Source organism: Miniopterus natalensis, chromosome 2, assembly GCF_054644295.1.
Source record: "Miniopterus natalensis isolate mMinNat1 chromosome 2, mMinNat1.hap1, whole genome shotgun sequence".
NCBI lineage: Eukaryota > Metazoa > Chordata > Mammalia > Chiroptera > Miniopteridae > Miniopterus > Miniopterus natalensis.
The window spans coordinates 82551860-82577222 of NC_142082.1; the positions used below are offsets into that span (position 1 = coordinate 82551860).

Genomic DNA, 25363 nt, shown 5'->3' on the forward strand with positions numbered 1-25363 from the left:
AATAGAATAAGAATCATGTTTTAATGGTTTGGGATAATAAATTATCTTTAGTTTAAAGTGTAATCTGATAAATCTTTATGGAGGACAATTTAGTAATAATACCAGTGTTCATACTTTTTTTTTTTTTCAACTTGGGAGTGTTCATACCTTTTGATCATTTTAATTTCTTGGAGTTTATCCTAAGGAAACAAACAAGGATAAAGAGATGAATGGAACAAAGATTTTTTCATAGCGTGGTTTACAGGACTGGGGACAATGGATACGTTTTTTGGTCCATATGACAAAACACAATACAAACATTAAAAGCCATGTTTTTGAAGTATATTTAAAGATGTAGAGAAATATTCAATATTTGTGGTACAGTTTTTCAAGAAAAAGCAAGATGCAAAAATATGTAGTTGGGTCTCAATTATTCTAAATAAATTGTATAACAAAGCAAAAGTAGATTGGATAGAAGGTAAAGGAAGGTCTTCATTGTTGGTGTGAGTTGATTGCTACCGATTAAGTATCTTCATGAGACAAAGATGCTGCCTCAGCCTGTGCTCCTCAGGAAAAGGGTCCCATTGAGTTTCCCCAAGCCCCCCAGCCTACCTGGTGTGGCACCTAGGGACAATGGCTGTTTTGAATGAAGGAATAAATGTAGTATCCCTTATGTCCATTGAGAAACTCAGCAAAATGTTTTTCAAGTACCTACTATATGCTGGGCACTGTTCTAATATCTCTAACCTTATCTTATTTAATTAAACATGTTCTTCATAGCCTTAAAAAAAGAAAAAGAAGTAGACTGTAAAGAAATATTGTACTAATTTTACTAGCCATTATCTTTGGTGGGATTAGTGATTTTAATTTTTTCATATCTTTCTACAGTAAAGCTGTTATACAATACACTTATATTATGTAATATAATAAACTTAGAGAATAAATTTCTATCACCAATTTATCAACTTCTGCTATTTTTCTTTTCTCTTATTAAAACAAACAGCAAATACATTTGCTAGAAAAGAGAGTGGTGTGTTTTTTAGGTTGACTCTTTAGGAAAGGAGATCAATATGAGGTAGAGAAAATGGGGATAGTTTAGGGGCTTGAGTAAAGCACTTTACATTATTTAAGAAAGAAGGTAAATTAATAAATTGTTAATGTGTTCTATTGAGTTTTCAGAATTTTGGAAGTATAACATTAATGCTGTTCATGGAGGGTATATTAGCACAATAATCAGGAAGATAATTATGTCTGTTATGAAAAGTCAAAGACAGCCAGATTAGAGCAAATACATGGATAACATAATTCCAGAAAAAAAAGAAAAGAAGTATTAACAGAAAGAGGTGTTACTCTTGAAATTGGTTTCAAGCTTGCAGTAGGATTAGAAAGAAAGAAAGCAATTCTCATTAGCCAAGAAACTCAGCTTCCAGCACAGCATCAAAGAGTTTAATATTCTAAGTAGATGCCCAGAGTTGGAAGAAAAACTGAAAATGTCATGCAGAAGGTCTTTGAAAAATTGTCCAAGTATAAACTGTTTTATGTTTCTAATTACTGGGATTTGGATGGAGTTGAAATAAGTAATTATCATGGTGGCTTTCACAGACTTGTGCTTTACAAATAAGGAAAACGCTTATACATAAAAAGCAAATTATAATTGTTTTTCATGTTTTGCAATACATATATTAACTTATTTAAACATTGGTTGAAGCTATTTTTTTGTTCCTTCTTTGTTTACTAAAATTTCCTTATAAAGCATTTATAGCCCTATACAATGAAGGCCTCTCACCACATGATTTTCTATCATGTGGCCTCAACACAACCTTTTAAAAAATTGTATTCACCCAACAATTTTTTTTTTAAGGAAAAATCACATATTCTATTGCAGCCCATAGCAGAGTCCCTGTTTGGTTGCTGGTAGAGGACAGTGTTCAGAGATCTCTCCATGGAGGATAAGATGTTTCATGAGGTGTCAGGTTAATGAAGCTAAGGACTTCTGACCTTGAGACAGATCATCTTGCAGGAGTGCAGGACTGGAGGGAAGGTGGCCCAGTAGGGGTGGCTGCAGTATGTTGGGTCAAGGGTGACAGCAGCCTGTAAGATAAACTCTTGTTTCCTGATCCCATAATATCTGTCAGTCATGTTTAAGAGTGATATTAGTTCATTATCTTCTGGAGGTCAGGTACCATATATTTTTACTCTAATATCTGAAGAGCTGTGTGTCCTAGCCCATGCTTTTGTGGCACGGCCTGATGCTGTCTTATTTCCAGTGCACACAGATTTTCTTTCATTTAGTGTATCTTATGAATTAAATATTTTTATTTCCCTGGTACCTAAGGGGAAAGTAAATGATATTAATTAACTTGTAATACAAAAGGGAAAATGTATTTCTAAATATAAAATATTCAGGAGAAAAAGTCATGAAAAGTTACCCCTTACTTTATATATGTTATCCAGGATATTTTCTTTTCCATTGTTTTGTTGTTGCTAGTACTTGACATTCTGATGACATTGTTACATTAAGGAAAGATTAGGGAAATTAGGGCCTATTGTTAAGTTTAGAGCTGCATTTTATGATCATTAAAGAATGTTGATCTCTACAAAGCATACTAGTACTAATTCTTGAAACAGTAAGGAACCTTCCCTCCCAAGTCTTAAGCAAATTTAGCACAAGGGGAAGAGGATGGTGGGTTGAAGCTGATGAAGAGCCTGCTTTTGAATAGTGAAGAAGGAATAAAAGGTGATATTTTAAATACAGCTGATACATTAAAGGGTATTATTGATGGTCTCCTTTTGAACTCACCACTTTGTATCCCCGTTAAGAAATTTATTATTTCTTTTACCTTGTATTCATTCATTCATTCATTCATTCATTCATTCATTCATTCATTCATTCATTCATTTAAAAGTATTTATCCCCTTACAAGACCATGTTGTATGGAACATGCGTAAGTCTTTGCCCACAGACAGGTTAGAGTATAGTTCTGTTAAATACACATGCTAAATACAACATGTATTATAGTTAGACATGTGTAGGCCTACCTAGTTGCAGCATGTAAATGTCTCACAAGTACTAATTTGGTGCATTGCATACAGTATGCAGTAAATATTTTTTGAAGGAAAGACAGCTGGACAATTGAAAAGATTTCCATCTCATCTAGAAAAAAAGCAGCAGATAAATTTGTCCTCATTGGAGTAATCATTATTCCTTTGGTTCCGCTTAAGGCTTACTGTACATAAGTTAGCATAATGTAGATGATACCAGATCACCCATAGGAGAGCTTAAAATCTCAGCTAGATGATTTGCCTCACTTTAAGGTGTTAAATCTTGTGTGTGTGTGTGTGTGTGTGTGTGTGTGTGTAAACATCTGGTTCATTTGATTTTTTGGTCAGTAAGATGGAAAAAGACCTATTTAAACAAAAAAATTATTTTTGTTAGTAATTATTGTTACCTGTTATAACCTAGGACTAATTTTGTTTATAGGCGAGTGGCTGAACTGTTTATGTTTGATTTTGAAATCAGTGGAATCCATCTAGACAAAGAAAAGGTAAAACTTTCCTTTCTGTTTTTTGGGTCCTCTTGTTTTACTAATATTTAGTTGGTATCTTTGTTGCTACAGTCCTCAGGTACAGCTTGAATTTACATATTATAAAACTACTTAGGTCATTTATATTATGAAATTCTCCTGTAGATTGTATTTGAGTGTAGTGCTCTCTGGAAGTTGGCCTATCACCCACCATAATTCAGAATTAAAAATCACTTCAGACAGTTGGGGTGTTTTAGATGTCTTGGGATTAGGATGAGATGGGCAGTATCAAGAAAGAGAGGGCCAATGAATGGGAAAGCTGACACCATGGAAGATTAAGATCTGGAGGTAGAAGTACAGGGATATCATTAAGACCTTTACATAGGTGTATTTATTCATATTATAAGTGTCTTTGACAGATCCACACAGTTTTGTTCCTGAAGCAGTATGTATGGGTTGTACAGTGTTTAAGTAGGTATGGGAGAGGCCTTCTATATTGTCCAGATCCCTCATTTTTCAGGCGTGGAAACAAGACAGAGTGTTTTGTTCAAGTTCCCATCCTTAGTTTCCAGGACTTCTAACCCTGGTCACTGCTCCTTCTAGAACATGACATCTTAAGAAACTGAGTCCCTTATTTCAGTATCAAGCTCCAGGCTGGAAGAATGGGGGTTACTTGACTACCATGAAAGACCTGCCTGCAGTCTAGATTACTATAGTTACGCTTTTTTAAAAATGTTTTTCCTAATAAGTATAGTATAAAGCCACTTAACCTATTAATTGAGATTAGCTTATTAGAGTATCTTGGAAAATAGAGGGCTGGGTTTTGGGATATATATCACATAGAATAGATTCTGTCATTTTGATTGGTGCAGGGTTTGAGCAATGCTGAGGACCCTCACACATGACTCCTTGTCTAACCCTGAGCCCAGTATCCCCAGGGCTAATAGGCTATACTGTAAATTCACATTGCTTAGAGTGGAAACATTTTTTCCTCTCCAAGTCAGTTCTTTACTTCTCTGTACTAATGATACCACCATTCGCTGAGTCATTCAAATAAAATTTTAGAGTCAGTTTGCATTTTTTTCATTCCCAGTATTCTCATATCTTAGTCAGTGACCAAGTTCTTGGATTATTACTTTGGAGCTTCTGCATCTGTCTGTGTCCCAAAAACAACTTCCAAAAACAACTTATCTTAATCATTATCACTAAATCCCTGGGCTGTCCTAAAGCCCAAGCCCATTGTCTTCCCTGATACTCATTATAATTAACAATTAAATATTTACTACTTAAAACATATATCTCTCATCAGATCTTTATAACAGTTTGAGGCTGGTGCTACTATTGTTCCTGTCTAATAGATGAAGAAACTGAGACACCTAGAGGTTATGTGATTTATACAAGGTCACAGAACTAGTAGGTGGCATATTACATACAGGGTGGGGCAAAAGTAGGTTTACTTTTGTATTATGAAAAATAATACGAAATAATACAAAAATTAATAAATAATACTACAAGAATAAACTGTGTTTACTCACAGCTGTAAACCTACTTTTGCCCCACTCTAGAGCCTATTTTGCTAGGCCTTCGTACAGGTCTTCTGATAGTCGTTCTAACCTGTCTGAACATTGGAGTCATTTCCTTAAAGCATTGACTTGATTGTTATTCTCCTGTCCAGAACTTTCAGTGACTTCCCATTGCCTACTGAAAAAGTATAAATAGCAGTTAACACATGGCATTGCCTTCCCAGCTCTTCCTGTGCCTCAGTGAATTCATGATACCCTGTCCTGCCATTTGTGGTTCTGTGTCATCCTCCTCTGCCTGCTCACCAGGTTTTTCTGCCTGAAATCCCTGTTAAGGCTTCATCTTCAGCCCATGGTGTCTGCAAAGTTCTTATCAGTCTCTGAGGTGGAATTCTGTATTCATCTGAACTCATATTTTACTTATTTCATGCATATGACATTTATCTTTAACTTCTTTTTATTGAAGTTGTTGCTCTTATTATTGCATCTACAGTATAGGCTTCTGAAGGACAGAGAGTATGGATCATATTTTTAATGCATACCAGTTTTGGACTTAATAAAATATTGAATGAATGTATAATGAATCATAATAATGCCAGCTAATATTAATCAACTTTGGTATCTTCAGAAGGAAGGTTGTAGGTGAATAGTTTTAGTATTTTATTTAATCCTCATGAAAGATGTTTTTGAAACTTTATTAAAAAGTTATGTGTCAAGTCAAGGTGAGTTTCACTAGTATTGACCTTGCTTCTTTTATCATATGTTTTTACAAGAATAGCTGCCCTTCCTAGAAATTAACTCCCTGGCAACCCACAAACATTAAAGATGGTAGTAAAGTAAACCTCCTATGTCTCTCTGTTGTAACTTCTACGTCTGTTCTCAAAGGTGCTCCATGAGGACAGATAAAAGGAAGATACATTACACTTTTTAAAAGAAAGATCTTGAAATAAACCTAACAGCATAATCTACAAATGTAATATATATTCTAAGTTTTTTCTTATTTAATTTGAAAGGTCTCATTGAATATAATTTACAAGTTTGAAATATAAGGGAAGTATATGCTTTTAGCAATTATGTAATAACAATTTCATAGACTTCTTAGAGTTCAGAGTACTGCTCATTTAATTATCACATGATAATGAAATGCCTAGCAGATTGTTGGTGAAGTCAGGAAGTAAACCCAGTTTTTATTTTTCCAGATATTTTAACAGATGACAAGTTCTTTTAAATAAATTTTTTTTTTTTTCTCATAGTAAAGGCTTTGGGGAAAATACTTGGAACTACCCCGGGATCTTTCACCTTTTCTGTTATTCTACTTGGTACCATTAGGTGGTGCTAACTGGCCATATCAGAAAGTAGACTGAAAGAAATCTGCACTATAAAGATAGCAGGATATCTGAAAAATTATTTTTCACATAAAGTTTGAATTTTCTGTATTAAAAATGTTTGGTTATTAATATATACTTAATTTTTTAGCATCTTATCAAGTGTACATCTGCACCTTGTGTATTTAGTTAAAAAAATATTAGTGCTGCTCAGTCATTTTTTAGGGTCATAATGTAGTTTAGAATCTGTTAATAGCTATTGACTCCTTTTCCAGAAAGACTTGCATATGCTCTCACATGATCCCCATCATGAGCCCATTTCCAGATGCCTGTCTAGTTTTCTAGTAACAAATAACTGAAAATTCATCTCTTGTCCTCCAGTAGACTTGAACTATAGTTTATATTTCATTCGAAACATTTGTGTTGCCTCTTTGATAATACACATTTTTTCAGGAGATTGTGTGTCCTAAAGCTGTGACTGCCAGATAAAACTCTCATAGATGTTTCAACACCATCCCCATCATCACTGGTGGCTATCTGAGGTCCAGACGGTAAGGGCCTGACAGTGAGGGCCAGGCACAGAGAGAATATGTGGTCTTATCCTTAGGGGCTCCAGTCTAGTTCTTACCAGTCCACTGCTGTCGTTCTCTAGATGCTCCAGTACATGCAAAATCAGAACTTTTAAAGTGTGTTACACCTTCTGGATGTTCTCTACACTTTTGTGAAGAATTATAATAATTCCTTTCCCCTCACCTTTTAAGTCTAATCTTTTAAAACAGTATATTGTCTCACCTGCATTTCAAATATTTAATTTTTTTAATCTAAAAATACTTTTAAGCATTGTATTGACTAGATTCAACTAAATTCTCCTAACTAAGAGGTCTTCTGGGGGATAAGGAAAGATTCTGTACTTCCTAATGTTAATTTGAAAGATTAGTTGTATAACCTAGACATAAAATAGAACTCTAGAAGTTTTGTAAGTCTTAAAGCATGGAAACACTGTACAACCCATATGGATAGTCTTTTTGTCTGGATATTAAATGTCTATCAAAAAATAGAGTTAAGATATTATAGTACATTATACATTTAGGACATAAATAATATATTCATTTTATTACTTAACATCTTATTAAATTATAAATCACATTTTTATGTTGATTTGCCATCTTTATAGATTGTCTATTAAATTAGTTATGAAATATTGTTTTAAATGCTTTAAAATAACTTTTACTCCCCTGTCCCCTTCCCCCCCCACACATATAGCGTAAAAGAGCAGTGGACCTGAATGTTAAAATTTTGGATTTGAGTAGTACCTTTCTTATGGGAACCAACTTTCCCAACAAGATTGAGAAGCACCTCTTACCAGAACACATTCACCAGAACTTTGTACTTGCTGGAGATCATGTAATTGTTGATGGTCTACATGCAGAAGCACCAGATGACTTGGTATGTGTATTTAATTTTCTTTATAGTTCAGGTCCCATCTGTGTGCCACTACTGTTTTAACCCCAAGTTCAGTGATAATATAATCCTACCATTAAAAATACTTCAGTGTTACTAAGCCCTAAAAATTTAACTTTGGGATTATTAATTCCATAAATGCTTTGAACAATGAAAAGGGTTTAATTATTCATGTCCTATTAAGAACTCATTTTTAAAGTATGATAAATAATGGCAATGACTGACTAGACTACACAAAATTTTGTTTTCTTTTTTTAATCCTTACCTGGGGACATTTTTTTACTGATTTTAGAGAAGAAGGTAGGGAAGCACTAACTAAAGAGAGAGAGAAAGAGAGAAACATCTATGTGGGAGAGAAACATCAATTGGTTATCTCCTGTACATGCCCCGACAAGGAATCAAGCCCATAACCTAGATATGTGCCCTGACAGGTAATCGAACTCACAACCTTTTTGGTGTACAAGACGATGCTCCAACCAACTGAGCCACCTGGCCAGGGCTAGATTAGAGATTTTTAATTCATGTTAGTCTTCACTTCATCTGGTTAAAGGTGCTTTATGCCACATGGAATGGATGCAGAGAACTCTAGTCAAGTATGTTGTATCTCATACTAGTTTATGAGTCCAAAGGCTTTATTTACCTTGTGCAAACCATTATTTTATTTTTAAAGCTACGATCACCTGAAGAATAAAGTGGTGAGAGTTAGCCAATATTATTATTGCATAGAACTTTGTATCATGGTATTTACATCTTTTATCATTTGCTGTTTAAATATAGGTGCGAGAAGCTGCTTATAAAATCTTTCTTTATCCCAATGGTGGTCAGTTGAGATGTTTAGAAGAATTGCTCAGCAACAGAGATCTTCTGGCAAAGTTAGTAGGGTATTCTACATATTCACACAGAGCTCTCCAAGGAACAATAGCTAAAAATCCAGGTAAGACTGTTTATCCAACTTTTAAGGACAAAACAGAATTTTTACGGAACTGAACTTCTGACCTTAAAAAATTTTTTTGAATTTATTTTGAATTACAGTTGACATACCACATTGTATTAGTTTCAGGTGTACAACAGAGTGATTCAACATTTATATACATTATAAAGTAATCACCACAATAAGTCTAGTAACCATCTGTCACCATACGCAGTTATAATATTATGGACCCTATTCCCTATGCTGTACGTTATATCCCCGTGACTTATTTTATAACTTGAAGTTGTGCTTCTTAATTTTCTTTCCCGCCAACTTCCTACCCCCATCCCCTCTCGCAGCCATCAGTTCTCTGAATCTCTGAGTTTGTTTCTGTTCTGTTTTGTTGTTCTTTTTCTTAGATTCCACATATAAGTGAAATCACACAGTATTGGTCTTTCTCTTTCTGACTTATTTCAGTTAAATTAATCTCTGGTTCATCTGTGTTATCTAAAATGGCAAGATTTAATTCTTTTTTATATTGAGTTATATTCCATTATATATATATATATATATATATATATATATATATATACACCACAACTTTTTTTCTGTCCATCTGTCGATGAATACCTAGGTTGCTTCCATATCTTGGCTATTATGAACAGTGCTGGTGTGTACATAGGGATGCATATATCTTTTGCATTATGGCTTTTGTTTTCTTCAGATACATACCTAGAAGTGGAATTGTTGGGTCATATGGTAGTTATATTTTTAATTTTTTGAGGAATATCCATCCTATTTTCCATAGTCGCTGCACCACTCTGCATTCCGACCAGCAGAGTGCTAGGGTTCCATTTTCTTCACATCCTCGTCAGCACTTGCTGTTTGTTGATTGATGGTAGCCATTCTGGCAGGTGTGAGATGACATGTCATTGTGGTTTTAACTTTCATTTCCCTGATGATTAGTAATGTTGAGCATCTTTTTATGTATCTGTTTGCTATCTGTATATCTTCTTTGGAGAAATGTCTTTTAAGGTCCACCCATTTATTTATTGGATTTTTTGTTGTTGTGATGTGGGTTGTATGAGTTCTTTATATATTTTAGATATTAACCCCTTATTAGATATATTGTTTGCAAATACCTTCTCCCATTCAGTAAGTTACTTTTTCATCTTGTTGATGATTTTCTTCACTTTTCAAAGCTTTTTAGTTTGATATAGTGTCCCATTTGTTTATTTTTGCTTTTGTTGCCTTTGCCTGAGTAGACATATCCAATAAGATATTGCTAAGACTGATGTCAAGAAGTTTAGTGCCTGTGTTTTCTTCTAGCAGGTTTATGGTTTCAGGTCTTATATTTAATTCTTTAATCCATTTTGAGTTTATTTTTGCATATGGTGTAAGAAAATGGTCTACTTTTTTTTTTTTTTGCATGCATCTGTCCAATTTTCCCAGTACTCTTATTGAAGAGACTGCCTTTACCCTATTATATATCTTTACTTCATTTGTTGTTGATTAATTGACCATATGTAAGTGTGTTTTTGCTTCTGGGCTCTCTATTCTGTTCCATTGATCTACATCTCTGTTTTTCTGCCAGTACCATACTGTTTTGATTACTATAACTTTGTGGTATAGTTTGAAATCAGGGAGCGTAATACCTCTAACATTGTTCATCTTTCTCAAGATTTCTTTGGCAATTCAAGGTCTTTTGTGTGGTTCCATATAAATTTTAGGATTATTTGTTCTAGTTGTGTCAACAGTGCCATAGGTATTTTGATGGGGATTGAATTGAAACTCTAGATTGCTTTGGGTAGTATGAACATTTTAACAATATTAATACCTCTAATCCATGAGCATGGCATAACCTTCTATTTATTGTGTCTTCAATTTCTTTCATCAGTGTCTCTTAGTTTTTAGAATAGAGGTCTTTTATTTTCCTTGGATAAATTTATTCCTAGGCTTTCTTTTTTTTGCAATTGTAAATGGGATTTAAAAAATTTTTTTCTTTGTGCTAGTTTATTATTTGTGTATAGAAACACAACATATTTCTGAATATTAATTTTCTATTCTGCAACTTTACTGAATATATTCATTAGTTCTAATAGTTTTTTTGTGTGTGGGACCTTTAACGTTTTCTATCTATAGTATAATGTCCTCTACATATAGTGACAATTTTACTTCTTCCTTTACAATTTAGGTACCTTTTATTTCTTTTTCATGTGTGATTGCTGTGGCTAAGACTTCCAGTAGTTTTGGGCAAACCTATCTTGTTCCTGATACTAGAGAAAAAGCTTTTAGCTTTTCACCATTGAATATGATGTTAGCTGTGGGCTTGTCAAATATGGCTCTTATTGTGTTGAGGTATATTTTTTCTGTACCAACTTTGTTGAGAGTTTTTATCATAAATGGATGTTGAATATTGTTGAATACTTTTTCTACATCTGTTGAGATGATCATATGTTTTTTATTAATTTTGTTTATATGGTGTATCACATTGATTGACTTACAGATATTGAACCATCCTTGCATCTCTGTAATAATTCCCACTTGATTGTGGTGTATGATCTTTTTAATGTATTGTTGAAATCAGTTTGCTAATATTTAAAGAATTTTTGTATCTATATTCATCAGGGATATTGGCCTGTAAATTTTTTTTAATGTATTTACCTGGTTTTGATATCAAGATATAGTTGGTCTTGTTAAATGAGTTTGGAAGCATACCCTTCTCTTCAATTTTTAGAAATATTTTAAGAAGCATGTGCATTAATTCTTCTTTGAATGTTTGGTAGAATTCACATGTGAAGCCATCTGATCCTGAACTTTTGTTTGTTGGGAGTGTTTTGATTACCAATTCTGTTTCGTTTCTAGTAATTTGTATGCTCAGATTTTCCGTTTATTCCTGACTCAGTCTTGGAAGATTATGTATTTCTAAGAATTCATCCATTTCTTCTAGGTTTTCCTAGTTGTTGATGTATAATTGTTTATAGTATTCTCTTAAAATCCTTTGTGTTTCTCTGGTGTCGATTGTCATTTCTCCTCTTTCATTTCTGCTTTTATTTGTTCCTTCCCCTCCCCCCCTTTTTTTGATGAATCTGGCTTAAAGTTTATCTGTTGTTTTTTATCTGTTCAAAGAACCAGCTCTTAGTTATGTTGATCTTTTAAGTTATTTTATATTAGTCTCTATTTTATTTCTGCTCTGATCTTTATTATTTTTTTCTTTCTACTCACATTGAGCTTTGTTTGTTCCTTTTTTAGGTCCTTTCAGTGTAAGTTTAGATTGTTTATTTGAGATTTTTCTTGTTTCTTGTGGTAGACTTGTATCACTATGAATTTTCCTCTTAGAACTGCTTTTCCTGTGTTGTAGAGATTTTAGATCATTGTGTTTTCATTTGCATTTGCCTACATTTTTATTTTCTCCTTGATTTCTTCATTAAGCCATTAATTATTTAGTAGCATATTGTTCAGCCTCCACATTTTGTGTTTTTTCCAGTTTTCTTGTAATTAATTTCCTGTTTCATATCATTGTGATTGGAGAAGACACTTGATATGATTTCAGTCTTATAAAATTTACTAAGATTTGTTTTGTGGCCTAACATTGTCTGTCCTGGAAAATGTTCTATACCCACTTGAAAAAAACAAGTGTATTCTTTTTTTGGGTGGAATGTTCTATATAAATATCTATTAAGGTAACCTGATCTAATATGTTGATTAAGGCCGCTGTTTCCTTGTTGATATTCTGTCTGATTGATCTAGTCTTTTATCAAAGTGGGGTGTTAAAGTCCTCTACTATTGTAATACTGTCGATCTCTACCTTTGTGTCTGTTAATATTTGCTTTATATAATTAGGTACTCCTGTTTTGGATGCCTAGATGTTACAAGTGTTATATCTTCTTGTTGGGTTGATCCCTTTATCATATGTAGTTTCCTTCTTTGTCTCTCCTTTTACAGCCTTTGTTTTAAATTCTGCTCTAAGTATCAGTCCTAGCTTTCTTTTTGTTTCCATTGGCATGAAGTATATTTTTTCATCCCTTCACTTCGAGTCTTTGTCTTTTGATCTGAAGTGACTCTTGTAGGCAGCATATGCATAGACACCGTTGTTGTTTTTTATTCTATTCAGTCACCCTATATCTTTTGATTGGAGCATTTAGCCTGTTTACATTTATAGTTATGGATAGGTATGTACCTATTGTCATTTTATTGTTTTCTGATCGTTCTTGTCATTCTATGTTTCTTTCTTCCTTTCTTGTACATTGGTAACTTAGTTTAGTTTTTTTGGGGGGTTCCTTTTTCTTTATTTTTTACACGTATGTATTAAAGGGTTTTTTGGTTTATGGTTACCATAAGATTCACATATAACAAGCTATGTTTATAGCGGTCTGTTTTAAATTGTTGGTCCTTTAAGTTTGCACTTAAAACACTATATTTTTTTAACATTCCCTGCCATGTTTATGTTTTTGACATCATATTTTATGGTTTTATTTGTGTGTGTGTGTGTCCCTTAATTTGTTACTGTAGTAACATGTTCTTACTTCTTATGTCTTTTACCGTGTATACTATCTCTATAAATTGTTTGATCCATTATGTTTATTAAATGTTTGCCTTTACAAGTGACGTTTTTATTTTTTTGTTTTTGTCCTTTTAACATTTCTTGTGAAGCTCTCTTAGTAGTAATGAACTTCTTTAGCTTTTGCTTGTCTAGGAAATTCTTTATCTCTTCTTTATTCTGAATGGTAGTTTGCTGGGTAGAGTATTCTTAAATGTAGATTTTCTACTTTCATTGTGTTGAATATGTGGTGCCATTCTCTTTTGGCAAAGTTTCTGCTGCAAAAGTAACTGATATTCTTATGAGGGAATCCCTTTTTCTAAACTAGCTGCCTTTCTCTTGCTGATTTAAAGATTTTCTTTTTATCTTTAACTTTTTGCATTTTAATTATGTGTCTTGGTATAGACCGCTTTGGGTTTATCTTGTAAAAGATAAGTTTCGTGCATTTCCTATACTTGGATATCTATTTTCTTCACCAGGTTTTAAGTATTTTGTGCCCCTTTCTTTCTTCTTCTCCTTCTTGGACCTATGATGCAAATGTTGGTACCCTGATGTTGTCCCAGAGATACCTTAAACTATCCTTTTTGGTTTTTCCCTGCAATTGGATGATTTCCATTACCTTGTCTGTCAGCTTGCTGACTCATTCTTCTGCTTCAACTGATCTGCTGTTGATTTCCTCTAGTGTATTTTTTTTAAAACTTCAGTTACTGTATTTTTTAGTTCTTATGTTGGCTCTTGCTGATATTTCATATCTCTTTGTTGAAGTTCTCACTGAGTTCACCTTTCTTCACCTGCAGTCACTGATCATCTTATAACAGTGTTTTGAGCTCTTTTTGGTAGATTGCTTATCTCCTTTTTATTTAGTTCTTTTTTTGTCGTTTTTGTTCTGTTCTTCCATTTCAAACCTATTTCTTTGTTTCGTCATTTTGGCAGTCTCTCTTTGTTTGTTTTTATTACTTAGGTGGAACAGCAGCCTCTCCCCTTCCTGATGTTGTTTCCCCTCTGTAGAATGTATGTGCCTGGTTTCTTTGGCATGCCAGCTGGAGCTGAGCCTGGAGTGGGTGGGTGTGGGCTATAGAGCGTCTGGGGGCAAGCCCCACATAGGCTGCCATGGCAGGCCAGTTGGAGGTCTAGTCCCTGGGGCAAGCCTCACCAAGGCCCCTTGGTAGACTGACTGTGGTTGGAGTGGGCTCAGGATTGGGGAGTCCTAGCGACAAGCCTTAGCAGGACCTAGAGTTGTAGCTAGGGTGGGTGCAACTTGTGGAGAGTTTGGGGCCAATCCATACTGGGAGGCCATTTGGAGTTGCAGTTGGAGTGGGCTCAGGACAAGGGTAGCCTTGGGGACAAGCCACACTGAGGCCTAGATCTGTAGCTAAAGCAGGCATGGTCTGCTAGATATGCTGGAGGTAAACCACATAGGCTGGAGATATAGTTTGAGTGGGGGAGGAGCCACGGGGTGTTTCTTGGGTAGGTCTCAGAGCTGGTGTTGGCCTGGGACCTGGAGTGTACTGAGATAGTCTTGGCAGGCTGGCTAGAGTGCCTGGATCACTCTCTTGCCATTCATTAGAGGGGAAGGGCCACCAATGGTGTTCTCCAGTGCCGGTGACACCAGAGAGAGTTCCCCAGTTACATCCCTGTGGCAGAGACTCTAGGATTAGTAAATGGATTTCCTTCCCATATAGTCTAGGAGCCCTTTAAACCAGTTTTTTTCAGTGTGCCCCAGGGCTGCCAAGTTTGTGAGTAGGCCCCTCAGTGATCTTTCCCTACTGCAAGTTGATGTTTGATGATAATTTCCGTGGTACACTGCCTCCATTTCTCCTACCCATTTCCATGTGGTCTCTCTCTCATTTGTTGTGCAGAAGCTATTCGGTCTCAGCCCTTAGTTTTCTTTAGAGGAATTTGTCTGTAGGTGTAAATTTGTTGTGTCCCTGGGAGGAGGTGAGTTCAGGGTCTTCTTGTACCAGAGGCCTGAACTTCTGATTTTAAATAGCTATAAAATTAGTTTTCTATTTTTAATATACTCAGAGACCCATTTATTAAGATTTTCTACATCTTCAGATAGCAACAATTTTTAAAGAGTTAATAATTCAGAATATATTCAGTCCAAGGTATTTTATTTCATGTGCATGTTAAGAGTAAATCATACTTAAATTTTTATTGATGCCAATTTAAATTGTTTTTATTTAAATTTAACTTTCATTTTAACTACTTTCTGTGCTCCATTTATCCAAATAATAAGAATTAGTGTGGAAGAGGTAGAAGATCAATATTTCTGCTGAACTCAAGGATAAATGTAGGGTAGGTCTTATAGAAACACTTAGTCCTATAAACTCTCAGAGAGAAGAGTACTACTTGAGAAGTTTTGTTCTGGGTAAGGGAAAAGCATCTTTCCTTGGGTTTGCAATAAACTTGCCTTATACTCCTCTGAGTTCTTTGATTTATAATATATAAGAGAAAATGTTTTGAAATATAGTATAAATGTATATACTAAGTTTTTTCAAAGGCATTTATTAAATTACAGTTACAGTTGAGATTGAGTCAGGATAAGGGTGGTTGTGATGGTGGTTCAGATACAAGATATGCTTTGGAGGCTGAATTTACAAGACTTGGTGATGGGTTGAGGGGAGGAGGAGACAGTGTGATGGATTCTCATAGTTTCTGGTTGTGCACCTGGATACACATGCCATTCATGGAGGGAGAGAACACTGGAAGTAAAAACTCTGTGAGCAGAAGATCACATTCTTATTCTGTCCTGTCTTTATTTCAGTTTATCCCTTTCTCTGGCATGCTCATATCTTCTCCAAAGTTTTCTTAAATCCACTCTATCTTGTTTCTCGCTCTTATGTAAAGGCCATTTTTCTTGCTTTGTCAAGGCTGTCTGTTAGGCCGTATGTACGTCACACTCATTCTTTTGCTTATGTTTCCTTCATGGGAACATTTCCCACTTCCCAATCTGTTAAAATCCTAAGTTTTTCAGTGCTCAGCACAAAACCTTCCTCATTATTGAAGCCTGTTAAACTTTTTCACTTCCCTTGGACTCCCTTGTCCCCAAAACCTTAAAACACAATTTGTTTCACATAACTTAGCTCTTAAATAGATAATATCATTTTGTGTGTTTTTCTTTAGTTGCTATTTTCACCAGATTCTTATAATATATGATTATTATTTTATATACTATATTATGTTATTTATACATAGTTATAATGTTAATCAGTGCTTATTCTAGGCTGTTATTTCATTCACTACATCTACAGCCTTGTGGAGAAGGTGTTTGTATCCATTTCACAGATAGGGAATCTAAGGTTAGGCTATGTTGCTAAAAAGTAGCGGAGCTGAAACCTAAGCCCATACTCTAAATACAGGGGTGGGCAAAAGTAAGTGTACAGTTGTTCGCATGGAAAATAATACAGTAATTGATAAATAGTAATACAAGAATAAACTTTTGCATACTCACAACTGCAAACCTATGTTTTCCCACCCGTGTATATAGTCTCAAGCCTGTTGGCTGCTTGAGACCTAGTGCCCTATCTACTGAGTTCTTACTGTATGTCAGATATTATTCTAGGCAGAAAAATAAATTAGTGTGTAAAACAGATGGAAATTCCTGCCCTTGTGCATTTTACATTCATGTAAAAGGAGACAGATAAGATAAAAAAAAATTGGTGAAGAATACGTTATTAGTTAATATAAGTCATAGATAAAACTGAATAGGGAAGGGGATAAGGAATGTGCACATGTAGGGGTTGGTGCTGCCATTTTAAACAGTTATCAGGGAAGGGCTTGCTGTGAACCAAACATAAGCACAGTCATGAAGGAGGTACAAGAATAAGTCTGTGCCTCATTAGGGGAAGAAGATTCCATATGGAGGCATAGCAAGTGCAGAGGTCTAAAGGCAAAAGAGTACCTGACATGTTTGAAAAATCAAACAGGGCAAAGTGGCTGAAATGGAGTAAAGGAAGGGGAGTGAGGTAAGAGGTGAAAGCAGGCATAACTAAGGGCTGTATTAAGTAGGACTTTTCCTCCAGTGAGATGGGAAGTCCTTGGAGGGTTTTGAGCACAGAAGTAAGATGATCTCACTTAAATTTTAATATTAAGTCATGTATTGCTGATGTTAAAATAGACTGCAGTCAGGCAAGGGTGGAAGAGAGACCATTTAGAAGCTATTTTGCAGTAATCATGATGCGGAGGGTTTCAGCTTGAACAAGGTGATAGTGGCCATGAAGGCGGTAAAACGTAGTCAGAGTTCTGGATATATAGTATTCTGAAGGGAGAGTTAAGGTTTTTGACCTCAGCAACTGGAAAAACAGAATGAGCTGTTAATTAAGATGTGGAGGACTAGGAGCTTGGTTTGGTTCAAGCTAAGTTTGAGATGCAGATTGGTGTTCAAGTGACAGTGTTGAGTATGCAGTTAGATATATAACTCTGGAGTTAAGGAGAGAGTTCTAAGATGGAGATATAAATGTGGGGCTTTATTTAAAGTCATGATACTGTATGAGATTGCCAATGGAGTGAGTGCATTTAATGAAAATACAAAGTCCATGGACTGAGGTCTGGGACCCTCCAAGCCTAAGAGGTCACAAAGAAAGGCCACACAGTAAAGGCCACAAAGAAGGAGCAGTCAGAAAGGAGGAAAGCGAACATAGGGTCCCAGAAGCAAAAAGAAAGCAGTGTCTTAAGTAGCAGAGTGGTCAGCTGATTCAAATACCGAGGGCAGGTCAAAGCTGAAGAAGGCTGGGGATTAACCTTTGGCTTGAGTAGTACCTATTGGAGGGCGCTGGACTTGCCACAGAATGCCTATTATCATTACCAGCAAATCTCCATCACTAAGTGGTTAGTTTGACAACCTGGTATGTTTGGAGTTAAACGGTTTTGCACATTAGTCACATAGGATGTGACCTGTGTACTCCAAGGATTTAAAATTTTGTTGGGGAGCTAGGTATATACATAAAAAGGTAAATAACCCAGGTCAGTGTCTTTTAGGTGCCAAATGAGTAGTATAGACAAAACAATGCCATAGGATTTTAGGAATTTAGGAAATTTCTCAGATGGTTATGTGGCTGTTGAACGTTTCAAGAGGGACATGAAACTTGAGATAGGCACTTGAGGGATAGTAAACTTTCAGCAGAAAGGAGAGGAGGGTAGAATGAGGGTAGACAGAGGTTAAGGTGGGCACTCATGTGACAGGAAATAATTTTCCAGTGAGGCATTTATTTTCAGGGCTTTCAAACTTAATATTTTTACTAGCATAAATTTCTAGTTAGATTAATTGAGTTAGATTTTTTTCACATATAAGATAGTTAGAAAAACAAAATGGGTGAAAGTTAATTTAAAAAATGTTATTTAGAAACAAAAAGTATATACAGAGATGTATTTGAAAGCAGTTTTCTATGGCAGCTGGTGTGATACCCAAAAATGAAATTTTATTTTAAACTAAATGACAGGTTTTTTTCTTAAACTCTTAGTATCATCTAACATGGTACATGAGGCAGAGTTTATAGGATTACTGTATACAAGGCTTGTACTTAGTAGTGACAGTGGCAAGAAACCTAATGGCTTCTTAGTGTAGGTTAACTGCCATTCTTTTCTCAGCCTTTTATTTTACTCAGAAAGGAGATAACTTACATTGAAGTGGGCAGAAACTTAAAAACCATATAAAAGGTTATCTGGAAAAAATAAAAACTGTGTTTGTGGCAAACTCTAAAATACATATAAAAGCTCTATACACATAAATGAATGGCAAAAAGTGCTAAATTCAAAAATACAGATGAATAGCCTGAGCTGGTTTGGCTTTTTAAAACAAAACAAAAAATTAGACATGTCTTAGTAACTTTTTTTTTATACACATATGAATAGATAGAAACACTTTGAAATTTAATTTTTTTTTCTTTAGCTTCCTATTAACTCTTTTCATTTAGGGTATAATCTAAGGCTTTGGATTATTACTATGTCAGTTGAATTTGTTTTTCTGATAAAGAGATAATTATGATGTAGAAATATTTATTATGTGCCTAGAATATGTTGCAGCTGTGCTTCCTCTTTGAAAATCATCACTTTAAGGGCATAGTATAAAAATGATCACATTATAATTTTAACAGGTATGTTCATTTTCTTATGTAGTTAAAGATATTTTCTTTTGAATTTTATTTTTAGAGACTGTCATGGAGTTCCTTGAGAAACTATCTGACAAGCTTTCAGAAAGGTTAGTTTTTATTCTGCTCCTTAGAATACATATTATTTGGGTTTTTTTGTGTGTGTTTTTTAAAGACTTGATTTATAAAAAATTAGGAAGTGACTTATTAAGAATGGAAGTGTTGGAATATTGGTCAGATCTATGGACTGTTGAGCAAGAGATTAAATGAACTATGGGATATACTGTACTTTGAAAGCACATAGTTGTCTTCTAAGGTGACAACCTTGAAAACTTAGGCCGTTGCCTCTGATTCATTATTTGTCTTTAGGAAATCATTGATGTGTAACTTTAAAAATTTTCAAATGTTTTTGAAACTATATATTTTAGTTTGTACCATCATTTTATAACAAGTTTAGAAAATAATATTTTTCTTATTTTGGCCTAAATATTGGCAGCCCACAGATGTGGTAAATTGATCTGTATTTTGATTTTGTGTATTTTAAGAATGCTGTGCTTCACCATTTGTAATTTCAAGCTGAAGTGTTTTACTCTCTACAGTGAGTCCCTTTGTTATATTCATGCCTTCCCTTCTTCCTGATGCCCATTCTTTTTGATCGTGTCACTTGTCCTTCACTAGCACTCTTCTAGTGCTTTGTTGTGGGGTAGAACTCCAATATGCATCAGATACCTAGGATTCCAGGAAGCAGCTTGTCATGGTTTGTAAAACAGGGTGATGTTCTGGAAAAAGTCAAGAACCATATGATTTCGCTCATATGTGGGATATAAAAGTAAAATAAACAAATGAACAAACAAGACAAACAGACAAAAATTCATAGACCCAGACAACAGTATAGAGATTGCCAGAGGGAGAGGAGCTTAGGGGAAGTAGTAAAGGGTAAAGAAGGTCAAATATATGGTGATGGAAGGAGATTTGACTTTGGGTAGCAAACACACAATGCAATATACAGATGATATATCATAGAATTGTACACTTGAAACATACATAATTTCATTAACCAATGTTACCCCTATACATTTAATAAAAAGAAAGAGGGTCATCTTCTCTCATTTCATTCTTATAATGCTGTCTAAAATTTTGTTTGCCTTTTTGACTACACTGACATGTTAAATTTTAGCTCAAATGTCCATTTTCTATTATAAACTCATGCCTTAGAACCTAATCCTCTCTAATTTGGATTCTATTTATAAATTCTAAACTTTTCTATTAATCCAGTAAACCACTATGACTTTGATATAATGAAGAGGAAGCATTAATTATGCAGTTACTTGAGAATTTATTCCACTTTGCTTTGTTGATTAAGTGTTAGTATTCTTTCTCCACTTACATGTAGCTTAGATTGTATTTTGAGCAAACATCCTCAGGTTTTTAGTTATATTATAGGAGTTAATTCTAACAGAAACTTCATATTCCACATATTATTAAGCGTGCATTTGATTATTGTCCACCGAGTGTTTTTCTATAGGGGAAAAATTATAAATAGTAATCTTAAATATACTCTGTTAATATTCTTTAACATATATAGAAAGTAACATGTTAGTTTCTTACCTTTTTAAGGAATAGCAAAAAGTAGTGATTTAAAGTTTGTGCAGATTAATACTTTGTATGTTTCTGTTATATTGCTAATTTTTCCAAGCTTTAGTACTTTCAAGACATGTATCTGTCAGAATGCTTTTTTAAGACAGAAATTGCCATCATTTACTTCTAACGTGTAAAATTGGGATTGATACTGGTTTGTTTATATTTGCACAACAAATTACTTCCAGTTTAATCATGAATATTGGAATGTAACATATGCAAACTAGTTTTTATCATATAATTACTAAAATTCTGTTCTATCAATTAATGACAAACCTTTTTACAGAACTATAAAAGATTTTGAGATGATGCGAGGAATGAAAATGAAACTAAATCCTCAAAATTCTGTAAGTAACTATGTTGGAACATTTTTATTATAACATAAACTGTCTTTCGGTTGAGGTCATTATCATTTGAATCTAGAGCTTTCTTGTGATATGCTGAAGGTGTATATTGCTTTATTTCTGATCCTTGGTTTTGGTGAATAAAGGCATTGAAATATTTGATCCATATGTCTATGAGTCTGACATTTCCAGGAAATCCAGTATATCTTTGTTGGTTAGTTGACATAATATATATGTGCATGCATATACACAGAATACTGGCCAAGTGATTGGGGTACCCTGAGAGTGATGGGATTCCAGGTATTAGGGCCCTGCTTCTCATATTGTTTGAGGGAGCTACAGGATTGCTGGGATTGTCTGTGCCATTCTGTAGGTGCTTTTTTATCAGCTTCCCAGCTGCAACCACTCAGAAAGAGATTAATGCTATTAAATTCACCTATTTCTAGAGTAGCATGTCAGTTTCTTAATTTATGGTAGGAGCTGTATCTAGCAAAGTAACTAGTCATGTGTGCACTTTCACTCTGTAGGCAAATCCACTTAAGAAACTACATAATGGGTCAGAATTTACTTTGATGAATATAGAAACAGAAAAAATAAAATGTCTTGCTAAAAGCTAATATATTAAAAGCTAATATTACTTGAAACTATTCTCCTTAAACATTTTATATAGCCATTGAAGGTTATTTGGCAGACATTTGTTAAATGCCCACCTTCTCACAAAGTCCTAGTTTGGTGAATGGTCCCACTCGAGGCGGAACCTGGACTTAACTTTAGACCAGTGGTTCTCAAAGTGTGTTCTCTGGACCAGAAGCAGTAGCATCACCTGGGAACTTGTTAGAAGTACAAATTCTCAAGCCCCGTATGAGGCCCACTGAGTCTTAAGTCCCACAGTCTGTGTTTCAAAAAGCCCTCCAAGTAACTTTGCCCCACCCCCTTATAATCAGTTATCAAGTCCTATAGATTCTACCTTCTTTAGAACTCCATGTTCCCTCCTCTTCATGCTCATTGCCACAGACCTGGTTGAGGTCATTATTACTTCTTCTCACCCAGATTGTTGCCAAACTGGCTTTCTAGCCTTTTGTCTGGATCCTCTCAAAGCTATCCTGGATTCTGAGTGCTTAGCAATGTGCCTAGCTCAGTGTTAGACACAGAGTAAGTACTCAGCACCTCTTTGAAATATACAAGTTAATTAACTAATTAATTAATTACCAGCAGAGGGATTTTTCTAAAAAGCATACCTGATATAATCACTGTCTTGTTTAACATTTTTCAGTCGCTCCATGTAATTGTTAGATTTGTTTTCTGATTTCTTAGCTTTTCCCACCAAGCCCTTGGTGATTTTGACCCTACCTGCTTCTCTAGCCTTATCTTCTGCTGCCCCTATCAGCCAAATTAGTGTCCTTTTGTTCTCTACCTGTGTGGTGCTCTTGCACTTTGTTTGCTTACTTTAGCTTTGCTTTCCTTTCCGTTCCTTTGCTATTCTTTAATTCTAACTGATATTTATATGCCAGCAACTGTGGTAGTTAGCTTCCAATAATTCACAAATATCATACACAGAATGCCTTTCCCCCTTTCTCATCTTGACTTAGTGCTCCTATTCTTCAAAACTTAACTCACCATCAAATATTTCCTGATTCCATTGTTTTTAAAATACCTCTCCCCTAGGCTCTGTGTTACATGATACAACATCATAGACACGATATACCATTTGTTTCAGTGCTCTCAAATTGTTGACTCAATTATCTTTCTACTGCCTGCAACTTCATTGGCCCCTTGTCACAGGGATCATGTCTGATTTTTTTTTTTTTTTTTGGTATAATTAGAGCCTGTACTCTGGCATCTAGCATACAGTAAATGATCACCTGTTGGAGGAAATATGTGCCAGGAACGGAACACTCAGGGACTAGAGTTCCAGGAATGCTGTCCCTGACATTCACAAGCTCATGGGAAGAAAGAAGATAAACCTACAAATATCTTACATTGGTGTACATCAGTGATAGACATATGATCATAGAATATGAGAAAAAAACCTTGTTATTCAAGGAGATAATATCTAAAGTGAAATTTGAAGGATAATGGTAATAAGGATAGATGCTAACATTTATGGAGCTCTTATTCAATGCCAGCTGTTCTATTTAATAGTTTAAGTGCATTAAGCAATCCTGTTTGTGACGTGCTGTTAACTCAAGTCAGCAAATAGCTATTGGATGAATACTATCAGGCAGTGTTCAGAGTACCACCAGGATATAATAGGGAAAAATGCACACAAGTTCCCTGCCCTCGTGAAGCTTCATTCTAGGGGAAGAAAGCAAAATAAACACATGAAAAAATAAGTAAAATGTGCTGTGCCATATGGTGATATAAAAGCTATAGGTATGACATTGAAGAAAGAAATTAAGGAAGATATAAATAAGTAGAAGCATACACCATGTTCATGGATAGGAAGAACTAACATTATTAAAATGTTCATACTACCCAAAGCAATCTATAGATTCAACACAATTCCTGTTAAAATACCAATGGCATGTTTCACAGATCTAGAAAAAAAATATTCCAGAAATTTATATGGAACCAAAAAAGATCCCAAATAGCCACAGCAATCATGAGAAAGAGGAACAAAGTTGGAGGTATCACAGTACTGGATATCAAACTATACTACAAGGCCATTGTAATCAGAACATCCTGGTAGTGGCATAAGAACTGGCATATAGACCAGTGGAACAGAACAGAGATCCCAGAAATCAACCCAGGCCTTTAAGGTCAATTAATATTTGACAGAGGAGGCAAGAGCATACAATGGAGTAAGGATCGTCTCTTAATAAATGCCATTGGGGAAATTGGACAGGGACATGCAAAAAAATGAAACTAGACCAACAACTTACACCATACACAAGAATAAATTCAAAATGGATAAAAGACTTAAATGTAAGTCACGAAACCATAAAATTCCTGGAAGAAAACATAGACAGTAAAATCTCAGACATCTCTCGCAGTACTGTTTTGCCAGTGTGTTTCTGAGGGCTAGGGAAACTCAGGAAAAGATGAACAAATGGGACTACATCAAGCTGAAAAGCATCTGCACAGCAAAAAAAACCATCAAGAAATGAAAGGAGAACCCACCGTATGGGAGAACGTATTCACCAGTGATACATCCAATTAGGGGTTAATTTCCAAAATTATATATATATATAATTTATACAACTCAACACCAGGAAGACAAACAGTCCAATTAAAAAATGGACAAAGGACCTGAATAGACAATTTTCTAAAGAGGACATACAGATGGCCAATAGACATATGAAAATATGCTCGAGGTCACTAATCATAAAGAGACATGCAAATTAAAATGACAGTGAGGTATCACCTCACACCTGCTGGAATGGTTACCATCAATCAACAAAAAGCAAGTACTGACAAGGATGTGGAGAAAAGGGAATGCTAGTACTCTGCTAGTGGAAATGCAGACTGCTACAGCTATTATGGAAAACTATGGAGTTTCCTCAAAAAATTAAAAATGGAACTGCCTTTTGACCCAGCAATCCCACTTCTAGGAATATATCCTAAGAATCTCAGAACACCAATCAGAAAGAATATCTGCATCCCTATGTTCATAGCAGCCTTATATACAATAGCCAAGATCTGGAAACAGCCCAAATGCCCATCAGTAGATGAGTGGATAAAAAAGCAGTGGTACATTTACACAATGGAATACTACGTGGCTGTGAAAACAAAGGAACTCTTGCCCTTTGCAACAGCATGGATGGCCCTGGAGAGTATTATGCTAAGTGAAATATGCCAGTCAGAGGAAGACAAATACCTTATGATTGCACTAATATGTGGAATCTAACGAACAAAATAAACCAATGAACGAAATGGAACTGGCAGCATAGATACATAGAACAGACTGGTCACAGACAATAGTGTGGTGAAGGCCAAGGGAGGCAGAAGTGGGTGTGTGTGGAGGGGGGGCAAAAAAGGGGAAGGGGAGACATCAATAATGTCAACATTAAAAATGTTTAATAAAAATATGAAA

At 35.0% G+C, this 25363-nt stretch overlaps 1 protein-coding gene across 3 annotated transcripts in view; it reads left to right on the forward strand.

Annotated features, from left to right (window-relative positions):
* MIPEP (mitochondrial intermediate peptidase) overlaps window positions 1-25363 on the forward strand; it is a 186045-nt gene that overhangs the window by 17921 nt on the left and 142761 nt on the right. For all 3 annotated transcript variants that reach the window (XM_016199506.2, XM_087814364.1, XM_087814366.1), the window contains 5 exons: window positions 3461-3524; window positions 7612-7794; window positions 8587-8743; window positions 19410-19458; window positions 21273-21333. In XM_016199506.2, coding sequence (XP_016054992.2) covers window positions 3461-3524; window positions 7612-7794; window positions 8587-8743; window positions 19410-19458; window positions 21273-21333 — 514 coding nt within the window. The remainder of the gene's footprint in view (window positions 1-3460; window positions 3525-7611; window positions 7795-8586; window positions 8744-19409; window positions 19459-21272; window positions 21334-25363) is intronic.